Source organism: Bison bison, unplaced genomic scaffold (genome assembly GCF_000754665.1).
Source record: "Bison bison bison isolate TAMUID 2011002044 unplaced genomic scaffold, Bison_UMD1.0 scf7180017864453, whole genome shotgun sequence".
NCBI lineage: Eukaryota > Metazoa > Chordata > Mammalia > Artiodactyla > Bovidae > Bison > Bison bison.
In genome coordinates, this window is record NW_011495015.1 from 315,531 (window position 1) to 334,086 (window position 18,556).

General features: G+C 41.5%; 1 protein-coding gene across 2 annotated transcripts in view; it reads right to left on the reverse strand.

Moving 5' to 3' along the window:
- Positions 1-18,556, reverse strand: part of CEP192 (centrosomal protein 192kDa) — a 75,633-nt gene that overhangs the window by 37,822 nt on the left and 19,255 nt on the right. For both annotated transcript variants that reach the window (XM_010859040.1, XM_010859039.1), the window contains 9 exons: positions 17,831-18,040; positions 15,835-15,961; positions 14,593-14,711; positions 11,180-12,011; positions 10,953-11,079; positions 5,531-5,702; positions 3,808-4,723; positions 3,037-3,185; positions 1,214-1,444 (listed from right to left, as the gene is read on the reverse strand). In XM_010859040.1, the coding sequence (XP_010857342.1) occupies positions 1,214-1,444; positions 3,037-3,185; positions 3,808-4,723; positions 5,531-5,702; positions 10,953-11,079; positions 11,180-12,011; positions 14,593-14,711; positions 15,835-15,961; positions 17,831-18,040 (2,883 nt within the window). The remainder of the gene's footprint in view (positions 1-1,213; positions 1,445-3,036; positions 3,186-3,807; positions 4,724-5,530; positions 5,703-10,952; positions 11,080-11,179; positions 12,012-14,592; positions 14,712-15,834; positions 15,962-17,830; positions 18,041-18,556) is intronic.

The window sequence follows — 18,556 nt, forward strand, 5'->3', positions numbered from 1 at the left end:
CATACAATGCCACTTAAGCATAATATAAAGATCACTAAGAGTTGTAATAACAGAACTTCCACAAACTCTACTTCCTTCTCCACACCATGGACAAGTAAACTGCTAAGCCCAGGCAGTAAGCACAGCCCCAGGGAGGACAAAGAAAAGCATGTGCATGCAAGAAAGGAGGCCCACAAGGTCCTCATCAGTCTCCTCGGGGAATCCCACCCATACCTCACCTCGAAACAGAAGCACAGTTAGAGCTTCTCTGAGTCAAAGAATAAAATGGGTGCAGTGGGAGCAGTTCAGAGACCCAGTGAGGGTGGCTAAACTCACGTCAGGTTCCACCGCAGGCCCTTCAGTCTCTATCACCGGGAAGTATGTTCTGCTCATCCTGCTCTGCACCCAGCCCACCCCCTCGCTGGTTCCCAAATCGTGTTCAGGGTGCTAGTTCTGATTCTACTCACAACCAATAAGACACTGCATGTGCAGCCACACGTGTTAACTAATGCTACAGTCTGTAATCATCCGGTGAGGTTTAGAAATCACTGCTACTTGGCCACGTCCTCCCCCTCCCATGATTCTGATTAGCTGATGTGGGTGGGACCAGGTATTAGGGTGCACCTAAAACCCCCAGTTATTTCAATGTCCAGGGTAAAGAGCCACTGTTCTAAGGAGCCTCCTATCCAGAAGGCACTTCATTGTCCCAACTGGGCTAGACCTAATTTCTTTCACTTCCAGAAAAGGGGAGATTGTAGAATAGGAACGTTTTCAGGTATGGAAAAAAAACTGGAGGAAAGAATCTGAATGTGGTGCTTTATCTCCACACATCAAACTACAGAATGGAAACCAGCCGGAAAACTGGGTTTAATGTTGTACTTTGTTTACACACTTCTTACCAAGTATACCTGTGCTTCTATAAAACAACAGAAATAATTTCAAGTGTCTTGTTTTTGGCAGTGCTCTGCAGCTTGTGGGACCTGAGTTCACTGACCAGGGACTGAACCCATGCCCTTGACAGCGGTAGTACAGAGTCCTGACCACTGGACCACCAGGGAATTCCCAGAAATAATTTTAAATTTTGGAATAAGAAGATATTAAGAGCCAATGTTTAGCTTGATTGTAACTTTCTGGCAGTCATCCACAAATTCATTTTACCCAAATATTACTTCTAAAGTTTACACAGCCTCATTAAAATCCCAGGTGTGACAAAGACCCGCTCACAGAGAGTCACCTCGATCATGGGAGTCTCAGCAATGGCAGTGAGGACAACCCTGCTGGCCAGGGCTTCCGCCTGTGCCACAGTCTCTGCGTCGGCTGAGAATGGCCAAGAAGCAACACTGAATATACATCGGAAGATCCCAGGATCAGACGGTATGAAGAGCACTTTAATCTCTTCTGTGGCATGAGGTCTTATGATGACTCTATTCTTGAAAACTAAACAAGGATAAGCTGAAAAATCCACCTTAAAAAGAAGAGACATGTGGTCTGTTAAGAAATAACTTCACACTGAAAATCAGGAGGAAAAAACAATGAGCTTAAGATCTGTTTTCAGAGTCAAACTACCAAATCTACACGTTAGCTCTACAAAAACACCTATGTCTCACAATTCGATATCTGGAAAAATAAAACCAGTCAAATTTATCAGGACGTTTTTTTTCTTTTTTTGGCTATGTCACATGGCTCGTGGGACCTTTTCCAACCAAGGACTAAACCCAGGCTGAGGCAATGAAAATGCGAAATACTAACTACAGGACCGCCAGGGAACTCCCATAAGGACTTCAAGTTATTCTTACCTCCACTTTCTTTGAAAGGGTGCTGGAAATGGCAGCACTTTCAGCCCTGGACATCACCCTAGGACCCACCTCTCACCCTGGACGTTACCTGGTACCTGGTCTCTGCAGCTGTGTGCAGACTCATTTCCAAGGTTCCTTGTCAGGCCTCCAAGTTTACGACTCTGACTCATTCAAACCCCTCCCTCCTCACCCTAAATGAGAATCTTCTTTACTCCCACTTCCAGAGACAACATTCCCTCCTACATGCTCCTCCACTCTCACCACCTCTCACCCTCAACCCTTTCTCCAGCCACTTGTTTTCCTCTGCCCTCAGGATCAGAGGGGAAGAGTCGGGGAAAAAAGAGAGAGAGTACAGTCTTATTAATTAGGTAAATCAAGGTCATCACTAGGAGCTAAGAGGAAAGAGTAAACCCGCCCACCAACATCTGTCTGTGAGGAGCTGCTGACAGTGCTTCCCATCCTCCCCACTTGCTGAAGCCCACAGGGTCTAGAGTCTAGAAGTCAGTGGCTGTGATGGATCATGTGAGAGACTCCTATTCTCATGTTGAAACTGTGTTTCCAGGCATTTCAAATGGTCATGTTAAGGACCTCCCTGGTGGTTCACTGGTTGAGTGCCTGCCTTGCAATATGAGGCATGTGGGTTTGATCCCTGGTCAAGGAACTAGGCTCCCACATGCCTCAAAGCAACTAAACTCATGTGTTGAAACTGAGTCCACATGATGCAATGAAGATTCCAAGTTAGGAGACCTGACACAGCCAAGTAAATAAACAAATAGATATTAAAAAAAAAAAAGAAGATCATGTAAGAACACATTCAGATAAATTCACTTAACAAAAGCAGGTATAGGGTCCCAACAGTAACTTGTTTCTTTTAGGGGTTTTGTTTTGGTTTTTTGGATAAATGCAGCAATTTATATTCAATCACATTGAACAAAACCAGCAGAGACCAGAACTCAGAGCTCCAGTCAGGGATTTAAAGGATAGCACAAAAAGCACATTTACATGATTTTATAAACAAGTGACAATGAAGTATCATGGTTAATAAATAAACAGGAACACCTGGTAATATCAGAAACAAACTCAGGTTTCACTTTCATCAGAAGTACTACAACAAAAGAACCAAGATAAAGACACCTTACAACACCTCTGTGTCAAGTGCAGGGTGGGGACAAGCTCCCTTCATCAAGGGAGAGGTAGGGAAAGAAGTCCAGATCAACCTTAAGGTGACCACTCAATCAGGAGAAAGACACAGGGAGCTCACCTTTTCACCGTCAACACTGACACTGAGAACCCCGATGCTGACCTGCAGCCAGCGGTCAGCGGGGTTCAGGACACTGAGGTAAGTTTGTGAAGCAATGCCAACACAGCAAGCATGAGGAAACTTTAATTCCTCGGGCACACTTACTCTCCCTGGAAAGAGAAAAAGCAGAGTCAAAACCCAGGAAAGAGAAAAAGCAGAGTCAAAACCACACCCAACTTAATTAAAATAATAAAAGAACTCCAAGCTCAGAGCCTGAGACAGAACCAGAGAGACAAAGACAGTAGATTTACCTGAGTTTTTACATTTTTCTAGGGCTACTCAGGAGAAGGCAATCGCACCCCACTCCAGTACTCTTGCCTGGAAAATCCCATGGATGGAGGAGCCTGGTAGGCCGCATCCATGCGGTCGCTAAGAGTCGGGCACGACTGAGCGACTTCACTTTCACGCATTGGAGAAGGAAATGGCAACCCACTCCAGTGATCTTGCCTGGAGAATCCCAGGGACAGAGGAGCCTAGTGGGCTGCCGTCTATGGGGTCGCACAGAGTCGGATACGACTGAAGCGACTTAGCAGCAGCAGGGCTACTCAGGGACCCTTGCACAGAAATATGGTCGTGTTCCAAATTCAGGATAAAGAAAAAAGCTCACATGAAATTCACTCTAATCATTACTTCCTTGAAACAAATCAGTTTCAAGGTCCTAATTGAGAAAATAATTCAACCTTTAAATAACAGCAACCAACAATAAGCAGCATCAGAGTAAAAGGGTCTTACCAAGTCCTGACACCACTGCTGAATCCCATGGCTCAATTCCACAGTCTGGATGGAGAGACTGCACAGGAAGCACTTTGGCTGCATTCAGAAGGTTCTGACTGAGGGTGTCAGAGTACAGGTTACAAAGGGAAGAGGAGGCCATCAACCCTGAGCCGATATCCTGTCCCAGGCAGAGGCCTGCAGTCACTGAGTGCTGGACATGCTCTCCCACAACGGCAGGGTGACAGCTTCCTGGGAGCCCACAGGAAAGCCCACAGGCGGTGGCACCACAGGCCCGGCAGCGAGGCACGGTGGCACTGCTGGCTGCAGGCAGTGCCCCAGAGTGCGGCTGGGCACACGGAGCCACGGGGAGGGGATAGTGCACTGAGACTGCAGGACCTGTGAGGGGCATGTGCTGCCTTATGGGTGCAGGGCCGCAGCCCTCAGTGCTGGGGACAGAAGGGACAGACGTCCGGTAAGGACCCTGGCCACTGAATTCACTGTCAGTAGCTGATGTGTCTCTAGGAGTCACGTGCCCACCGTCGAGCACAGGTGCCTGGCGGGACACGGGGAGGCACGGTATGGCCAGTGTGGCTGGGTGGAGGCTGGATTCACTCCGCAGAGCTAGGCTGACCTGCTCCAGGTCACCACGGTCTGAGGTCAAACCCGTCGCACTGGTCTGTGACCGATCTTCACTCTTGGAGGAAGGCAGTCTACTGGAGCTAAAGTCCAGTTTTACATCTTCAGGTCTGCTGCTCAGAGAAGTCGTTTCAGTCACTTTTTCTGTGTCCAAGTTCTTCTGGATAATATACGATAATGCTCCTTTTCCTCTACTTTGAAATGGACTTTTTTCTCCTAACTTATCCGCAGCCGGCTCCTGAGCTGGAACTGGACTGGCCCGGATAATTGTGGTGCTCAACTCACTGGTGATATCACTCTACGTGACAGAAAATGTTCAGAAATTACCCACAGATAAAATGAATATTACAAATGCAAACCATGCTGATATACTCTCAAAGAGCAGAGATCTACATGACATCACGACTCTTAAAAAAAAAACAACAGGCTATAAGGGTAGTAGTTTCTGTAGCCGTGAAAAGCAGGGTTAAGAGTTAGAAAATCTGCATTCATTGTTTTTTGGCAACCCGCTCCAGTATTCTTGCCTGGAGAATCCCATGGACAGAGGAGCCTGGCAGTCTACTAAACCACCACCACCACATTCCCTGTTTTTACCAATTACAGAACCAGAAACAAGTAGTTTTGTTTAGTAATTAAATGTCTCAAACGCCCAAATTTTACATCTACGACATCGTGGCCTGGCCTGCCTTCCTCTCACCACATATACAATTCAGTGTGGCCATGAATCAAATGCAGGTGTGTTCTGTGATTCCCTCTTCCCCACACCTGACTCCAGGTAGGCCTCATCGAGCTCTGCTGGACACGCTACCAGCTGAGGCTGTCCGTTACCTCCTGAAGCTCCCACACTGCACTTCACTGCACAGCGTGTCTTCGTGTGCTCCACCAGACTGAGAGCTTTTTGAGGGCAGACACTAAATATGTGTACCTGCAGTGCCAACCCAGCACAAGTAGCTGTCTGAGCAAAATATGTGGGCATGCACGCACGTGCACTTACTTTAAAGGAAAAAGAGAAACCAAAATTAGTCAGCCCTGAATTCAAGTCTGAGTCTTATAGCAGTAAGACTTCAGAGGTAAGTGTGAGTAAAGAAGTGACAGAAGTGCTTACCTTGCGGTCATCAAGGACACGACGTGAGGCCATGGAGGGACTAATGCTCTCCTGCTCAGACACGTACGTCAGCCTGCTGACACTGGCCTCTGGACACGTCAGCTGGGACAACTCCCTCTCACAGGGGCCCTTCTGTGGCTGAGCTGCTGAACCAAAAGACTCCAGGGCACACCTGGGAGAGAGAATACCTGTGTCTGGACTTGTCCACCCCTTCACTTAACATCATCTACATGGCAGAAAGCCCTTCCTGCTTGCCTACAACCCCATCAACCTTCACTTCCGTCTGTCCTAGTTGCCATATACAACTCAACCCTGGACTCATTCTTCTTACCCTTGATTACACCTTCTTACCCTTATCTAAATCTGTGAAGTATAGTCCCATTGAATGAAGTATCTGGTAAGCTACTAAAAAAAAAAGTCGTGGCAGTTTCATTAATAAATTCCGTATAAAATCCCTTAACAGTGTTAGCTTTTCATTCAACAGTTAATGAAGACCTGATAAGACCAATAAACAGAGAACTCGGCAACTCCTGCCCCAAAGAGCAAAGCAAAAACAAGAATCTCGTGGATGAGTACACAGAAATGGGCAGAGCTGCACCATGGTGGGGAGATAAAGGGCCCAGCTCCTGGCTGATCATCAAGCAGGCACAACCAAACCCCTGTACTCAGGGGCTATACATCAAGAGATGAGTCCTGAGGAACATCACTATCACTACTAAAGCAGGGCATCTTATAGGAGAAGGAGGCTATGGCAGTTAGGGTACAGACATACAATAAAACACTGGGCAACTGTTTAAAATCATGCAGCTGAATACTACCAACTGGCTCAGAAAGATGTTCAGGATATATTAAGTTTAAAAAAAAAAGTAAGCAATAAATAGTAAGATCCCACATACACGTTCCACATTCCATCAATCCCCAGCACAGAGCCAGGCCAGCCTGACAGAGGAGGGACCAGGCTTCCTCTTGAGGAGGGGTAGGAGACACACTGGGTGGGAAACACCATCAAAGCTATCTTTGCAAACAGCTGCTGCACCCCTGCAAACTCCTCCACTTAGCTTCAAGTCCGTAATTAATTGGACTGAATTTTACTCCCCCCTCTTCTTTTTCCCCCACAAAGTCTGAATACTCAGGTGGGCAATGGATACAGAGAGAAAACCCTATTTTGAATTCTGGATTTTTACAAGGACCAAATCAAGACAGTACTGACCCAACACTAGTGAATCTCTAACCAATGCAAACAAAATACTAATCAACTTGCTTCAGGCCCACTTTAGCACTGAATCACACGCACCTGCGTGGGTTCTATATGCACATGCACACACATGTGCACAAACGCACACACAGTCATACTCACACAGACAACATGGGGTGGCAGGAAGAAGAGTTCTGGGTACTGTAGCGCATGCTGAGTCTAGCTCCTCTGGTCAAAAGGAACAGAAGCACTGAGGCTTTTATTACCTCAAGCAATGAGAACTGAACTGTAAGAACACACAGAAACAAAAGGAGAGCAATTCAGGATGCCAGACTGGTGCCAGCCACACAGAGACTCAAGGCAGCAATGTTCCTGCCAGAAGGTGAGTGGACACTAAAGACCAGCAGCAGAAGTGCTGGCAAGCAGCATGGTCAGCAGACAACGCACTCTCACCAGAAAGATGTGGCTGCTCAACAGATCAATGTTCTGACCGACATTTCACCGTGAATGTTAAGAAACTTAATGAATATGAGTTGGAAGAATAAGAAAAAAAAGATTAAAAACACGAAAGCCATTTTACAGTAAAAAAGTACAAGCAGGATTTCAATAAAAAGAAATGAATACAAAATGAATGTTCATACTGGCAGCCATGAAAAGCATAGTTGGTACAGCAGAAAATCAGTAATGCTGAGTAAACACTTGAACGGCTAGGCTACTCCATGATACAAGGAGAAGGCAGAGATATGAAGATGAGGAGAAAGAAACAGGTGGGGATGCCCCGAAAGGCAGTCCCAGCTCTGGGCATCTCAGGAGGAACAGGTCACAGGAAACAGGAAATGAACTCTCCTCAGGGGAGAAGAGTAAATGCAGCCATGAAATTAAAAGACGTCTGCTCCTTGGAAGAAAAGCTATGACCAATCTAGACAGCATATTAAAAAGCAGAGACATTACTTTGCCAACAAAGTTCTGCCTAGTCACTATAGTTTTTCCAGCAGCCATGTATAGACGTGAGAGTTGGTCCATAAAGAAAGCTGAGCGCCGAAGAACTGATGTTTTTGAACCGTGATGTTGAAGAAGATTCCTGAGAGTCCCTTGGCCTGCAAGGAGATCAAATCAGTCCATCCTAAAGGAAATCAATCCTGAATATTCATTGGAAGGACTGATGTTGAAGCTGAAGCTCCAATACTTTGGCCACCAGATGAGAAGAACTGACTCACTGGAAAAGACCCTGATGCTGGGAAAGATTGAGGGCAGGAGAAGGGGACAGAGGATGAGATGGTTGGATGGTATCACTGACTCGATGGGACATGAGTTTGAGCAAGCTGCAGGAGTTGATGATGGACAGGGAAGCCTGGCATGTGGCAGTCCATGGGGTCGCAAAGAGTCACACACAACTGAGCAATGGAACTGAACTGAACAAAGGGAGAGACCACCATGCACAGGGAGCACCATCCAAGAAAAGCAACTACAAGACACAGACATGTACACTTACACTGATGACAGGAAAAGCACAGGCGCAACAGCAGGCAGATAAACTGGAGCCAGAAGTTCGGCCTTGGCAGGAAGGGCTGTCCTGCAGCAGAAAGGACAGGAGGACGTGGCATGCCCACCCGCAGAGCATGGCAGCAGCAAGGAGGACAAGTGACAGCAGAATGAACCTCAGAACCTGCTGTGACCACCTTCTTTCCCACCAAGCCTGCCATCTGGCCCTGGATGAGCGGTGGGGATGCAGGTGGCTGACCCTCAGAGAGGAGGAAGCTCACCAAACCCATGGCCACTTTAGAAAGGGCAACAATGCTGTTGTCAAAGTATCTGACCACATGCCAAGTTCATGAGAAAATTTAGCATCTCCCTAAGGTATGTTTCCTACACTTAAAGAATGAGTGTATTTTCTTAGGCACACAAGATAAAAACAGGTGGGTCCAAGTGTAAGAGCAGTCAGCCCGGCATTTTGTCTCTGATCATGCAGTAAAGGGCACGGTGAAGGGAAAAAAATCATAATAAGTCTTTATATGGCACTTAGTTTTTATTAAATGCCTGTATATACAATTTAAAAATATAAAAACCATAGAAAATAAGATAATATTGGAAAATACACAGGAGTTAAGAAACAATAAAGAGAATACTGAAAGGAATCTAGAAAGCAGAAATGTGAAATGCAAACAAAATGAAAAAGAAATTAAGAAAGAAGCGTTACTATTGTGATGGAAAAGCTCTGTGTCTCGAACTGTGGAGGTGGTTACACACATTCACACCTGTGATAAAATGGCACAATTCTAGCCACACATCATGCCCAGTACAAGTTCCTGGTGGTGATTCCGTGCAAGAACTAGGGAAGCTGGGGAAGGACACAGGCTCTCTCTATACTAGCTTTGCAACTTCCTTTGGCTCTAACAAGTTCCTCAAAAAAGGGGGAAAAAAATGAAAAAAAAAAAAAAGGATTAAAGAGAAAATAAATGCAGAAGTTGAGCAAAATTTGGTCAGGACCAATATTTTAACAACTAAAATAATAATAATAATAATAAACCTTCCTGATAAAAGGAAGCTCGACTCCAAATACTAAAGGGGCACTGCATGACAAGGCGCTGCAAGGTGGCTGTGAAGTCAACACAGAGACACAGCCCAACGAAGTTACTAGACTCAAAAGATCTCATTAGGCTCGAAAGCATCTTTAGCATAAAGCTTACAAAAAAATCATGTCAATTGTAAGGCAAAAACTACTGCCATATAGAAAGTTTACTTTATTAAATGTAAGAACTCTTTCTTTGATGGCTTTATAAAAGATCTTTTATATGTTTCTTTAAGGAAAGATTTTAGTAAGCTGGAAATTTTACCTAAGCAGTGAAATTATCATGAATATTTGGTATTTTCAAACAAACTGAAATTACATTTGATATCCAAGTTTTACCTACTAAATGCTGCCCAAGCTGTTCCTGGATTTTATATATCTTGGGAAACAGTCTGGGTAGGCTGGAGCTAAGAATTCACAAGAGCAAAAAGTACAAGAGAGGAAAAACTTTCTAAAGACTAGAAACTGTACAATTCATGTCACACAGGGCTATTCACTCTCTTTAATACATCCAGGGATCCAAGAAATGGAGACAAGAAAGACTAATAGTCCATGAAGGCAACAAACACAAATAAGTATTTGACATAAAACACAAAAAATGCTCATCATTTAAAGTTACACTGAAATAGTATTTTTTTCATCTATCAGACTGTTGACAATAAAAAGTTCAATAAGCGTTCTGTTGGTGAGGTTGTAGAAAAGCAGGCTCTTCCCTAAATTGCTGGTGGAAAACTAAACCAACACAACCTCTAGGGAGGGGTTGCACTGATTTAAATAGGAACATAAACAAATATACTCTTTGTCCCAACAATCATTTCTAAGAATTTATCCTGTAACACATCCACCTACACACCTATACATAAATACACATAGACACATCTGATAAAGCACTATATTTAAACTGTTCAAAGTTCCATGGAAACACACACATACATACATATGTGTAAACTTTTGAAGCAATGTTGACTTACATCATTTTTGAAAAATTAAAAAGTGTCTATAACTTGAAGATTAAGTTAATCTACAGACTGTGTTCAAACATGTAAAATATTAGCATTCTTATCCTAACCTTTGAAAAAGCACCTACCAAACTCATTAGTATTAAGAGCACAAACTAACACTGTTAAGATAAAAAAATAAATCCAAAATTAAGTTATTTAAAATGCTGATAAGAAACAGTGAATTGCATACCTTCATCACACACAGATATAAGAGCAAGTCAGTAAGATCCTTTTAGAAAACAGGTTGCCAATCTGGAAAGCCTGAAAATACTCTTATTCCTGACTTGGTAATTTTACTTCTGAGGAAATCAGTTACAACACAGAGAAAAATTTTATGAGGAAAGTTGTTATCTCAATATCATTAAAATGGCAAAAAAAAAAAAAAATCCAGCATCCCCAATATCTACCAAAAGCACCAAATAAACCATGACAGATCCATTATGCAGTTTATAACATTAATTTTCTTTTAAATTATTGTAAGTGAAAACAGCAGAGTATGAAAATTTGCAAAGAAATATGGCTTGAAAGAAACTCACAAAATATAATTGTTAGGTCTGAATGATGAATCTATAGTGACTAGTTTTCTTTACATTTCATTCCAATTTTCCTATACTGAGCATGTATTTTTATTACAAAAAAAAAAAATTAAGCACCTACCCTGATAAACTAGTTCCTGAAATTTCACTAGGAGAAGAATGACTCAGTGGAGAAGTGGAAGGTCTGAAGCTGTCCTCGCCGTTCTCCGAGCCTTGTCCACCGCGCTCAGGAGAGGGACTTTTCAAATCTATCAGAAAGATGTATTTTCCAATGAGGACACAGAAAAAAAAACAAAACAAAACATTCCATGCAATTTCTTGAGTGTGACCAATTACTGTGACACTTACCAACACGTTTAGGTGAGATTATTGAATGGTTTTCAAAAGCCACGTGCTTTTCACTGTTACTTGTCTCACCAATGCACTCATTTTGCCTCTGGTAGTCTCTACTCTCCTGTAGGCCTTTACACTCTTCTGACAGCCAGAGAGATGCTACTCTGGGGTTCCCAATGACGGAGCAACTATCAGGGGCTGGAATGGGTACGGAGGCAGCTTTTTCACCATCACCAGAATCTGGGGATTTATGGTCAATGGAATGTGTCTTCACATCAACTGCTGTACCCTCTCTCTCGCCCACATTTGTAAGAACTGAATTTGAAGAGCTAATTGTTCTCAACGATGCCTGATCCACGCTGTCTCCACTTTCACCATAAAAACCGGCTGCAGTGCCTACCTCTGGCTCCCTTACGCTTATGCTAGTAGCACCCAGGTCCACCACATGGATGTCGTGTGTAGTCCGCTCTTTGGACAAAGATAAATCCCAAATACCAGACACACCAGCTCTTGAAAAGTTGTCCAGCCCACCTTCATATTGACTAATGTCTGTTTTCTTAAGGTATCTCTCCATATCAAATGTGCTGGATCCATTACTTTTTTCCAGATCATTAGGTAAGAAATGAGACACAGCAGAATAGTGCCTTTGTTTACCATCCTCCTGACAAGTCTTCTCTCGGGTTTTATTTGAAAGTGCTTTGATCATGGTGGCAAGCTGGAGAGGGTCAGCGCTCACTGACGCTTCCGCGATGGCAGAAGCAATGGTGCTTATCCTCAGCACAGAGTCACTCTCGCTGGGCAGCTTGTCTGTATGTCTCTGAGGTTTGCTGCTGACAAGGAAAGTGTCCTAGAAATCAGAAAGTTCACATCAGTTCCATGCACATGCACATATTAGTTTAATCTTTATTTGTAAGTGCTACATAAGATCTAACAGCAGCAAGAAATTAATAGTATACCAGTTGAATCTCCCAATGAAAAAAAACAGCTGCTATCAACTTTAACTGCAGAGTACTAGTTTACTTACAAGGTCCGATCATCAGCTGTTCAAAAAACATCTTCTGGAGTTAAACGCTAAAACTGAATCAGAGAGTAACTGTAAACCAAAAAAATTAAACTACTGAAACTGAGAAGCCATTGAGTCACAGTGATTCCAAGTATATTCTTGGTAATTTCAGTCAACTATTGGAATTATTTATAAGCAAGACAGAAACAGAAGCCATGGGTAAAACAATGAAATGGAACCAACAACAAAGCAATATAAACCTATTTAATATTTTTTTAAATACTAATTAAGACTTCAGCCTCCAGGAATAGTAATGCAAACCAACTCTGGCTGAGAGTAATCAGAACAACACAGCATGTTCAAAAACAATTCTGAGAAGGTACTAGACAGCTAAAAAAATGGAATGAAAAATTATGGGGCCAAAATCCAAGAGAAGAGAGAATCCCAGAGGGGTGAGCCCAGTCCTGGGGATGCTATTACTCAGGGTCTCTGCTGCTTCAAGAGGGGTCTACGTCAGGAAGCTTATGAAGCTAAGAAAATAATTTTTAAAAAAGAAGCTCAGAAAAGTGGCTCTTAAGGGAGTAAGAGTACAAAAATCAGGTTCAGAGTCTGACAATGATAAGGGAGAGGTGGTGATCACAGTGAACATCCACACTTTAGGACAAGACCACAGAGGGCTACACTCGAGGAGTAAAGGTGGCTTAGCTCTGAACAGCTCGATCCCAGGAACCAAATTAAAGCAACCTAAAACTGCTGGGGTTCCTCACTCAGAAGCAAGTAAAAATCCTGTCTGGAAGGTATCTCCCATGGACTCAAATATTTCACCAACTTTTCCTTTAAAAATCTACTCACAGTGCTCCAAGGTAATGCGTCCCACATTCCAGAAAAAGAGAACTGCAGAATGCAGACAATGGACTCTGAGTCTAAAACACATCTAAAACATCAAATCTAACAAAACCTAAAACATACTTAAGGAAATAAAAAGTAACATTAAGGGACTTCCCTGTGGTCCAGTGGCTACATTCCCAGGGCAGGGGGCCCATGCTTGATCCCTGGTTGGGGAACTAGATCCTGTGTGCTGCAACTAAAAAGATCCCATGTGCCATAACCAAATATATACATACATATTTAAGAAAAACAACAATGACACTGACAACTCAACAGAAGACGAGAAATTATCAAGAAAGAACTAAATGTAAATTCTATAATTAAAAAACACAATAACAAATCAAGAACCCAAAGGACAGGTTTCACAACTTAGACACAACTGAAAAAAGAATCAGACTTGGAAGAGAAGTCTGAAAAAAATAATTCAGAATGCAAGAGAAAGTAACAGAAAACACAACAGAACAGAAAAAATATAAAAGAAAAAAATACTCAAAGTTTAACATACTTGTTAACAAACATACACCAAACAAAAACACGTTTCAAGGATAAAGGTAAAGATATCTTCAGATTGACAAAACAGTATTCATTACTAGTAGTCCCTCACAAAACAAAATTGTAAGGGTATTCTTCAGGCAAAAGAAAATTAATCTTAAATGGAAGGTCAGAGATACACATTGGTTGTATGTAATAATAGTAATCACCATCAACATCATCATAACCTCTTATGGGGTTTACAAAGAGAAATAAATATAAACAACAGGCAATTATAAGACTGGAATAAAGTAAACTGAATGTTTTATGATACTTTTAATGTTAAGGAAGAGATAGGGAAAACCAAAAAACCCCAACATGGACATGAATTTGAGCAAACTCTGGGAGACAGTGGATAGGGAAGCCTCATGTGCTACAGTCCATGGGGTCACAAAGAGTTGGACATGACTTAGTGACTTGAACAAAACAATAAGAAAATAGCCAACATACTTTTATTATAAAACTACACTATTTAACAGTGTCATACTGATATAAGAAAGATTTCAAATATCCATCAACAGTAGAGTAGATATATCGATGGCAGAATATTCATGGTAAAATACTATACAGCAATGAAAATTATCTACTATACTTATTATAGTTGAATCTTACAAACGTAAGTGAAAAAAAAAAGAAAAAATATATGCTACATACATGATTTCTTACATATAAAGTTCAAAAAGAGATGAACAGGTGACAGTGTTAGAGGTCAGACAGGAGGAAGCAGTCTTCAGAAGAGACAAAAACATGGCTCCTGGGCTGCTGACAATGTTCTCTTTCTTGACCTTGGGTGTACATGGGTATATAAGTTTTGATAACTCACTAAGTTTATGTTTTATAAACTCTTTTGTACATTTACTATACACTGATAATTTTTAAATGATACTTGTAATAAAATTGAGTAAAAAAAAAAAGTTATGCATTTTTACATGTGACCTTATCTTGATCTTGTAAAGAATTATGAGAACATGGGTTTTAGCTCTCCCTCATGAAAGGCTTAAAATACCTCTGCTTTTCCTTTATTGGCAGTTAATGTCACATCATTTTCATCCACTTGTGAAATACTCTCCAGTTCTTCAGCCTGAAGTGTAACTGATCCTTCACTTAGCTGTGCCTTTAAATCTCCTGTAGAAAATATATAATACTCAATTTACATCCATAAACTATGTCACAGAGACAATCCATGCAAGGAAGTGTGAGGTGAAAGTCGCCCAGTCATGTCCGACTCTTTGCAACCCCGTGGACTATACAGTCCATGGAATTCTCCAGACCAGAATACTGGAGTGGGTTGCTTTTCCCTTCTCCAGGGGATCCTCCCAACCAATAGATGGAACCCAGGTCTCCCACATTGCAAGCAGATTCTTTACCAGCTAAGCCACAAGGGAAGCCTAATCCATGGGTAATGACCACTAAATGTAATTGACAAGGAAGAAATCTTTATATACCAAATATCAGTCAGCCTCATAAAAACTGTTTAAATTTTCTTTGTCCTACAGTCACTAGGACAAAGAACCATATCATTGTTCATTTAGCTGGATTCTTCAAAGTCTAAATTTTGAAGAAGATTGTGGATTTTAATCTCTTCCTTGCAAAATACTGACAACTTCATTTAATACTTTCCACTTTGAAACATTTCATGAATATGCAAGTTGAATTTAAAAATGAGTAACTCTTTATAATAACAGAAAGTCAATACTATATACAGCCTCTTTATCCCACCACCCCACCCCACTCCCCAGCCTCTGGAATATAAGCTCTTTAAGGACTAAAGCACATTTTATACCATTTCATAATACAATACACTAGGCATTATATTAGCAAAAAGCAGCTGTATGATAATTGTATATTAATCATGGAAGTCTGGCTTTTAATTCTCAGAGATATTTATCATATTTATACTACGACGGCCCAAATCTGAAAACTCTTCTTTTAAAGTCTACCTAAATAATACATACAGTAAGTTATAATTCATTAACTCAGTAGTTTAACATGCCAAAATTAAGCCAGTCGATCACCTGAACAAATTATATTCCATTCACTTTCGTTTTTAACAGAAGGATTTAGGTGAATTTTGGCTGAGTTGTTTCAGCTTTAAACTGAAAAGGCAATGTGAAGTTGTATAAAAATCAAATCGGTAACTAATACTCAAAAAATTCAAATACTTTCTTCCTCATAAGAACATGATCACACAACCAATAATTTATAGGTTAAATGAAAAGTTTACTAAAAATTTCATTTAATCCATTACCTGAAAAAAGACCATGGTTAAGATCAGCCACTTCTTTTCCCAAATTACTTCTTGATAGGTCTGATTTTCTTATTAGGGCAATAGGTTCTCTTTTCTCTGGTGATCTAATAAAATAACCAAACGATGGCTACAAAATAAATATGTGAATTATTTTATGTTCAACTCCTCTGAGAAATCCTAGACTATTTTATCCTAATACTTGTAACCTAGTTAAATGGATTTCAACAAAGTAATTCTGATTTTCCATTTAAATGTAAGTTGCTAGAAATGAACATTACAAGTCTAGACAGGACATTTCCTTACTGCTAGCTATCTGTAATTATCAGAATGAATACTGCCAAATAATTTGCCCTTACTAAGAAATCCAAATGAAAACAACCCAGAAACGACACTGTTCCCTTGGCAATTATTATTGAGCACCTACTATCTGTTAGGCACTGTTAGTAATCATCAGTGACATATCAGTAAGAAAAAAGATAAAATTTTCTGCCTTCCTGGAACTTATAGTACTTAGAAGGGTATTTTATTTTACACAATAAATAGGTCCCTGAAAACCTGTATTAAGATTAGGCATGTTCCTACTGCCTTGGATGAGCACTCAGAAGGTCTGCGTTCAAGGACCTTGCTCAGGGGCAGGGAATTCCCCATCCAGCTTCTTTCCAGAGCTCTCACAGAACAGACCTGAAATGCAAATTCACTAAAGGCACTCAATTTTCAACTGATCTTCACTTGGGGATATCTTCCTTTGATCCAGCAACTTGAACCAAGCAACATTTCACAACTAACACAAAGTGATAGCTACATCTTTCTAGTACCTGGTGTTTTGTCCAGCTGTTCAGAGAGGAACTGAGTTACTCTTCAATTTCTCTCATAATGTCAAAACCAATCGATCCAGGAAGAAATATCTGCCTAAGTATTTACTCTCATTTTTTAATTCACTGCACAGATAGTTCAAATTTTTCTGTAAATCAGCAGTGTTCTAACTCGCTGTTACACTCTCAATGAAGCTCAGGTTTAGCATACACTCACTATGACAGCACCAAGTCCCAACACGGAATTCTCCAGAGGCACTCCCACGCCCTAGACTCTTCTGTTTCCTACTGCCATCCTATTCCCCGACCTTCGTGGCACCTCCTATGTGGCTCAGTCTCTGCCCACTGATCCTCCTCTGGGGCTTAGGAGACTCCTGCCTCCAGCTCATCTCACATCTGGGCCTGAAAACTACTCCCTGCCTCCCTGTCCCCGTGAGATGCCCCCAACCCCTGCGAGGGCCCCTCATGACCTGGCCCTTGTCTACTTCCACCAGCCATCCGCCTGCTGCCCCACTCACAGGAGCTGTTTGCCTGCTCTCTGCTCCTCAAATGTGCCACTCAAGCTCCACTTGGCACCTCCAGACCTTCACTGAGAACACACCGCCTACTCCCCAAACTGTCAGGCACCAGCACAGCGCCCCTCCTCAGACACCACCCTGACCCTAGAGACGCACACAGCTTCCCCTCCTGCCTCATACAACTTACCACTACCACTGGCATTTAAAACTTTTTACACATACATCTTACTAAACCAAAACACTACTATATTTCAAAACATGTTTTTAGACCAGAGGTTTAAAAATTAATGAATCTCTGAATTCTTCCCACAACCAAAGACATAACAGCAACAAACATCAAGTACTTGACACATGTGAAGCTGTGCTGAACACCGTAGTGCACCAGCACAGTAACCCACAAACCCTGTAAGACAGTATTCCATCCCAGAAATCGGAAAATTAAGGCACAGAGGAGTTACATACATTGTTCCATGACACAGAACTAGTTAAAAGACAGAGGTAGGACTGGAGCAAGGGTACGACCACCAAAAATCGAAACCTTTTCCCACCATCCCACCACACCCCTATTGTCTCTGCTTTAAAGACACTATGATTTGGCTACACTGTCACTGCATTCAGTACATAAGGGCTGGTGCATTTACCACTCCCAATATACATGGTACTTACTCTTTTCACATTGTAACCACCACCAAGGCAACCGAGAGCTTCAGACCTTTGAGCAAAGAACTCCCCTAAAGACAGACGTAAGTAACTGGCATCATCTCTGTCCACATCTGACGCACTCAGTGATCTCCTCAGTAGACCACAGTTGACCGAAGTTCCCCATGATGTATCTCCAAGGGCAACAGACATGTTCTGGGCATCTATATTTTCTTCCTAGGAAGAAGTTATCATTTCATTTCTACAGCAAGCCTTCTGTTTTTCTAACACATAAAATACTAATTTAACTAAGGAAATTTAAGTACTTAAATTTTTTAAAAGTTTGGACAAATTCAAGCTTAAGCAGCTAAGAAATGTAATGAAGTCCAGAAGAAATTTTTAATACTTGAGTAACATACAATACACATTGCTTTAATATACTGCTTAATCAAATACTGATTGTCATTGATACAAATCTTTAGAAAGGAATGTATCTTTTTTTTTTTTTTTTAAATCTCTAATAATTTTTATTCTTTGAAATGATAATATTAGGGGTATGTTGGTTTAAATTATATGTTATTACAATTTTGTCTGTTTCTTTAAATTATATATATATATTTGATATACATAAATTTTAAATTATATATAATCCCATACTTATTAAGTTACATATGCTTTAAATTTCTATCAGTCAATGCTGTTGTGGAAAATCGTCAGGATCTCCAGGAATGTTTCTCTTTCAGGGTCGTGGGG